A 6824-nucleotide genomic window follows, 5' to 3' on the forward strand; every position below is an offset into this window, starting at 1 on the left:
CCTGGAAGAATGGAGGCATTGGCTGGAGGGAGCCAGACACCCCTTTCTGGTTCTCATGGACCACAAGAACCTAGAGTATCTTTGGGTCACCAAGAGGTTAAATCCGAGACAAGCTGCATGGGCACTATTCTTCAACCGCTTCCACTTTACCATCTCGTATCGCCCAAGGACAAAGAACATGAAGGCTGACGCCCTGTCCCGGTGTCACGCCCCCGAAGAAAATCTAGAGGAACCCGAAACCATTCCGACAGGTCACACTCCACTCATTCACTCCGCTCACACATCTCTTGGCACTGGTCACCCGGGGGTCAATGAAACCCTCTCGTTGCTAAGGGAGTGCTTCTGGTGGCCCAACATGACCTCGGATGTCAGAAGGTACGTGAGCGGATGTACAGACTGTGCAGTCTCTAAAAGCCCACGCCATCTACCATCAGACAAGCTCCATCCTCTGCCCGTCCCTAATCGCCCGTGGTCAAACCTGGGGGTGGGGGGGGTTATTACTGATCTTCCTCCTTCCGATAATAATACTTGCATTCTTGTCATAGTGGATAGATTTTCTAAGTCATGTCGTCTTCACCCCTGAAAGGTCTGCCCACGGCCATGGAAATGGCCGAGTTATTATTTAACCATGTCTTCAGGTACTTCGGCATCCCAGAAAACATCGTCTCAGACAAAGGTCCTCAGTTCATCTCCCGGGTATGGAAGGCATTCCATTCACTCCTAGGTGTGGCCATCAGTCTGTCTTCCGGATACCATCTCCAATCAAACGGGCAGACGGAGAGGAAGGTTCAGCAGATTATATGCTTCCTCCGTACCTCTGTCACGGCCACCAAAACTCCCGGAACCAGTTCCTAGGGCGGGCCGAGTACGCAAAGAACTCCCTGCGACAACCTACCACCAGACTCACTCCATTCCAGTGCGTACTCGGCTACCAACCTCCACTCTTCCCCTGGTCAGGTGCCCCCTCAGATTTCCCCGCCATCGACTACTGGCTCCGGGAGAGCGAGGGGGTCTGGGACGCGGCACAGCACCAACTCCAGCGGGCCCTACACAGGCGCAGAATGACAGCCAACCTTCGCCGATCCGAGGCCCCTATATACCAACCCTGCCAGAAGGTCTGGCTGTCCACTCGAGACATCCGCCAATGCCTGCCCTTCCGCAAGCTAAGTCCCAGATTCATTGGCCCATTCACCATCCTTAAGCAGATAAATCAGGTCACTTACTTAGTTTAATTACCACCTGAATACCGGATTCACCTGACTTTCCATGTGTCTCTCCTGAAACCTCACCATCCCCGTTTCCTCCTCCACAGAACCTGGCGAAGCTGAAGCCCCCCTCCAGTCCTCCCAGAAATCGGTGCTGCTTACGAAGTTAGAGACATCCTGGACTCCCGCCGGTGTGGTGGACAACTTGAATACCTAGTGTATTGGGAAGGATATGGTCCAGAGGAACGTTCATGGGTCCCACGCAACGACATCCTGCATCCGAACTAACTAAACACCTTCCACTCCAGTCATCCTAACCGGCCAGCTCCCAGAGGAAGAGGACGTCCACCACGTCGTCGGGGTCCTCGGCCCTCAGGAGCGGGCCGTGGAGAAGGGGGTACTGTTACAGACACACCAGGTTCCACCTCCACTCATTCACCACGCACACCACTCACCTGAATACTGAGCACTTCCATCTGACCCTCATCATCAGCCAATCACCTCTGCACTACAAATACCAGACACACACGGACTCAGTCAGGGTCTGGTCTCGTTCGCAACAAGGTCTTACCTGTATGCTAACTCTAAGAACTAACTCTATCTCTACTTACCTCTCTCCAGCGATCTCCTGAAGTCCCCAGCCTTCTCCTTGCGTGTGTGTGTGTGTGTGTGGTACACCTCCCTCCTTTGACATCTCTACCCTGCTACTATGGATCACTTCATCACTGCCATACTCCATATATCACTCTACCCAGCACTACCCGCTCCTCTGCTTGTGCCTCAATAAACTGTCTTTCTGTTATTCCTCAGCCTCCTGTGGTATTCCGTAACAATTAGAGACTGAATTAAATAGTTTTAATCAGGGCTGGACTGGGATCAACTTCTGTCGATGTTTTGCTGGTTTAAGGACCTTAAATTGGACTAAATTAATAAAAACAAAACAACAAAAAAAAGACAGAAACCAGTAATGACAGATATGACTGAATTCACAGCAATTGCAACACACTTAATACTGCATTTCTGTCACGTAGAAAAGCACTTGAGAGTAAAGCATAGCTTTTGAGCTAGAATGGAGAAAACGTACTGCTGTTAAATTTCCTCATCCTCATGTCATTCCTGATTCAAGGCTCGTCACAAACATTTATTTTGTCCATACATGTCCTCTGTTGAGTGCTGTCACAATGATTATTGAGCTGATTGTGGTCTAGTGCGTCTTAGACACAGACAGCTCACTTGAGTACACAACTGTGTAGCACTAAACACATCTCAACAACATCAAAACATTTTGGGCTTTTATTAATTCGTCAGCTATCGGAGTACAGTGTGTACAGACCTGTCAGATTCTTCAGCTACAAACACATATGGTTCGTATCTTAAAACATAAATATATCTTTATATATATATTAATTATTCCTTGTGTTTGACAGCAGGGAATGTGTTTAAAACATATAGCAGAACAAGTATGTGTGTCAGACACCAAATTAACTTACATCTGTTATTACCAGACAAGTGCAGAAACAATAAATCAAAGTCATCTCACATGTCACATCTGACACTGAGGGAAACATTTAACCTTCAGTCACATCTAATGAAGACACATCAGAATTCAGAACATGGCAAAACCATGAAACATTAAAGGCCCTTTTGTTGCTTCCTTCTTTAAAAAACCGCAAGAACTGTGTTGCTTTATATTTCTTATATAAACTCTTGCTAGTACTGACAGATGTTGATCAAACAGAGGTTTAAAGTAGTGATGCTCCTAAACCAAATGAACAGCCAACAATAACAGAATCTTGAAATGAGAAGAAAAAAGAACAACTAAACGGTCATCATTCACTCATTCCAAACCTTTCTATCTTTGATTGAACACAAAAGAAGAGATTTGAAGAATTCCCATTGACTTCCACTCTACTTTCTTCCACAGTGTGGAAGTCAATGGCTACCGTCAACTCTTTGGTTATCCATGTTCTTCAAAATCATTCACCTTTGTGTTCACCAGAAGAACTGATGCAGGTGTGTCCTTCCAGAATGAACTCTCAGTGAAACCACAGTCAGTGCTGGATGGGTGATCTAGTGTCAGAAGCACAGTCTCTGTGTGAGGTATCTCACTTCACTGCTGGTGTACGGTTCCTTCAGGAATATGAATACTGATTTCTCTTTCATTCAGGTATTAAAACACGCAAATTATACTCATAAAAACAAATGTCTGTGAACCTTTAAATAACTCCAGATCATCTTGAGAGCAGTTAACCAGCACATTTGTTCTTGCTACAGTCATTAGTAAGTTAGTGAGTCATAAACTTCTATAAAACATGGAGACATGGATCAGCAATTGATGCAAGGAGGCAAAGATAAAGTCAAATATTTGGATTGTGCTGTTTGTCACAGTAAGGACGTTCCTCACAGTAGAAGAACAGATGGACACGATCAGATGTTTGGCTCAGGAATCAAGCTCTGGTTCTTCATCCACAAGAACAGCAGGCGGATACTGAACCGACCGTCTGAAGTCCAGACAGGAGACGCCGAGAGCGATCAGACAGTGCCACACCTGCGGACACACACACACACACACACACAGGTCAGCCCTGAGACTCTTCTGTTCCTGCTCTGGTCATTCACGGTGAAGCAGACAGATCTCTCACCAGGTAGAGGATGAAGCTGAGATAGATGATGGAGAGGAGGGCGGAGCAGACGTAGATGACGGTGCTGTCCAGGGCCGTCACATACACCACCACGAAGTAGATGTTGATGGCACACACCAGCAGGATGAGCAGCCCCCCGCCGATCTTCCACACGCTGCAAACACAACACGGTCACCTACAGCAGATCTACTGATCACAGCACACTCAAACCTGTGTGTCACACACCACCAGGACTCCAGGTCATCCCTGAAGAGCTGAGGAACACCGTTTCATCACTGACCTCCAGAATATGACCCGTTCATTCTTCCTCATCGGCTCACATCATGGCCATTCATCTGGGTTATTTCAACATTATTCATTTAGATTTGACTTCAAGTTGCATACTCCAACTGTGACACCTAAAACATTTCAGCCTTTGATGCACAATGCAAAAGAGTTTAAAGTTCGATATATTTGCCCTACTTTATCATGTAAACTACTGTATATTATCATCCATCTCTAATCTGTTGAATACGACTGTGAGGATCCTGAAGGGGAACTTGACCGCTGGAGGAATGGGCTTTCAACAAAGCTTGGCTGTCTATGCAGTGAGAGATAAGAACACTGTTGAGATCAGTGCTACCTGGCGAGAGAAAGACTACAACACCCATAATGCACTGGGAGAGTTATCCACTACTTCAGCAGGCTTCATGAACGACACACTGCTGCTGCAGTCGGGTCACGTACGACACATTTCCATGACCTTTTCAGACAATACTCGTGACCCGATGCTCCATTAGTTTACATGAATGTTAGCGCGTGTCATTGCAGACGTGTCATTGCATCACACAATGTGATTTTAGACATATTTTTAGGCAAGAATGAACTTGTTTAGACATCAGATATAGGGTTTGCTAATAAAGATAACATCTACTGAGCGTGTACTGAGATATGAGCTCCAGGACAAAGTCTAAAGTCTGGACCCTTCCGAGCTTTCTGAGCGTCACTGATAGTAGTTTGTTCATTTCTTACCGACCGTTTCATGACTCAGGAGCAATGGAAACCGTAGCAGTTACGAGGTGTTTGTGAGTGGGCTCTGGATGTGACCGCTGAGGAGTCTGAGATCACCCACAGCTCTAGACTTAGACCTGCAGATGAGAACTAGAAGAACTGTCCCAAACACGAGTGAAAGCGCTGTATCTCAGCTCTCGTAGTGAAGGATTTATTAACTAACTAACCTGACATGCTATAAAAGCAATGCACAATCCCACAGCGAGATTCAGCGCCTGATTAAACATATATTCTATTACACAGAGACGTGTGAAGTACATTTCAATGACTTTTCTAGGCCTGGAATGTGTCATTTTAAAACGGCATGCCTTGGGAAGTAGTGAAGTATAAAAGCTTGCTAAAGGACAGACACCTGACTAGTGCAATACTCGTGTCTGCTGTTCGTCTCCCCTTCTTCAGCAGATCTCTGGTTCTGATAACAGGGTACTCACAGTCCGTTGGCGAAGTCGTTCATCAGTGAGGTCAGGCTGGTGAAGGTCAGGATGGGGATCAGAGCGAACGGCAGCTGGTCAACACAGAGAACATGAGGTCAGAAGATGTGCTGGGTCCAGCAGCGGCTCCACACCTCACACACCAGTACCTGTATGCTCTGCAGCACGTTCAGGAAGTCGTTCATGCCGGTGAGATGCTGCACGTCCTCAAAGACGGCCACCAGGAGCGTGGGGAGGATGGCGATGGAGCGCGTCAGCAGCACACGAGCGAAGCGTGACCAGCGCAGGTTCAGGAAGCCCTGGGAGCCGGGGACAGGGAGGCCTTCAAACATGCCCAAACAGTGAACCCAACGCTCTGGAGAAGCACTTACCTCCATCACAAACTGACCCGAGTAGGTCCCTGTCATGGTTGAACTCTGTCCAGCGGCGAGGATCCCAACAGCCCAAATATACAGCGCAGCCGGGCCAAAAAAACAGCCCAGGACCACCCCCTTCAATCACAGACAGAGCGCTTCCATCATTCTCAAGCACACAGAGTTCAACAAAACATGTGCAGTGATGACCTGCTTTGAAAGCCAAAGATGAATTAGTAAATATGACATTTTGACCAACAGGTGGCGCTGTCACTCAGTTTACATCATTGCTTTTGACCAAAACAACCTGCACTGTGTTCAAAGTGTTCCTGGGAACCGAAGCCATGAGCACATCATCTACAGAATGAGCTACAGGAAACACACAAGGGACTCCCTTCACAGGGGAGTGTGTTCTGTGACTGTCAGTGTGAGGTTATTCCCAATCCGGCGTAAGGCATGCGTTTGAGTCCTACCCCTTTGTAGATGTCCACCTCCAGTGTTTGGTTGTTGGCTGGGAAAAGCTCACTGTGAGGACTTCCTGTTTCATTACACTTCTGACCCTGAAGAGAAAATATGAATGGAGTGATGAGACACACATCATACTGGGGTGGGTCACATGACCAAAAACTGATTTCACAGTATGAGAACTTGTGTTTGTGTGTTCACACAGGTTCAACAGTGCTCTGAACTGATCTCACTAGTGTGTGAGACGGAGGGAAAAGATCGAATAGTTTTGAGTGGAGAGCTTCATTCCTGAAAACAGGAAGTATGGGGAATTGGGTGAGAAGTTATGCATTTGTGTGTAGAGTTTTGAGAAAAGGAGGCATATTTTCAAGAATGTGATATATTTCTAGATATATTTGCATACCAGGAAATACACAGTATAGTAAAACAGTAGGGTCACCCTGCCCAGCCCTAATTCACACACAAACTCAGACGTGAAACAGTCAAGTATCCCACTGAAAGAAGCGGATATGAAAGTGCTCACCACTTCCATGTTGGTCTTGCCATAAAAGGCCTCTGCAAAGACGGCCACCACAAACACATTGATGAGGAACGAGACGAAGAGAGCGATGGAGGACTCGATGAAGTAGTACTTGTTGGCCTCCTTCACCTCCTTCTTGTTTCCTCGGTTTATGTCTC

At 46.9% G+C, this 6824-nt stretch overlaps 1 protein-coding gene across 1 annotated transcript in view; it reads right to left on the minus strand.

Annotated features, from left to right (window-relative positions):
• Positions 1–2483: 2483 nt before the first annotated feature.
• LOC113054923 (natural resistance-associated macrophage protein 2-like) overlaps positions 2484–6824 on the minus strand; it is a 19784-nt gene continuing 15443 nt past the window's right edge. Inside the window, exons 11-17 of the mRNA XM_026220727.1 lie at positions 6670–6824; positions 6155–6241; positions 5700–5819; positions 5478–5627; positions 5329–5402; positions 3848–4001; positions 2484–3753 (exon numbers count right to left, since the gene is read on the minus strand). The exon at positions 6670–6824 is cut by the window's right edge and continues 4 nt beyond it. Of these exons, the coding sequence (XP_026076512.1) occupies positions 3646–3753; positions 3848–4001; positions 5329–5402; positions 5478–5627; positions 5700–5819; positions 6155–6241; positions 6670–6824 (848 nt within the window). The 3' untranslated portion in view covers positions 2484–3645. The remainder of the gene's footprint in view (positions 3754–3847; positions 4002–5328; positions 5403–5477; positions 5628–5699; positions 5820–6154; positions 6242–6669) is intronic.

This window comes from Carassius auratus, chromosome 36 (assembly GCF_003368295.1).
Source record: "Carassius auratus strain Wakin chromosome 36, ASM336829v1, whole genome shotgun sequence".
Lineage (NCBI taxonomy): Eukaryota > Metazoa > Chordata > Actinopteri > Cypriniformes > Cyprinidae > Carassius > Carassius auratus.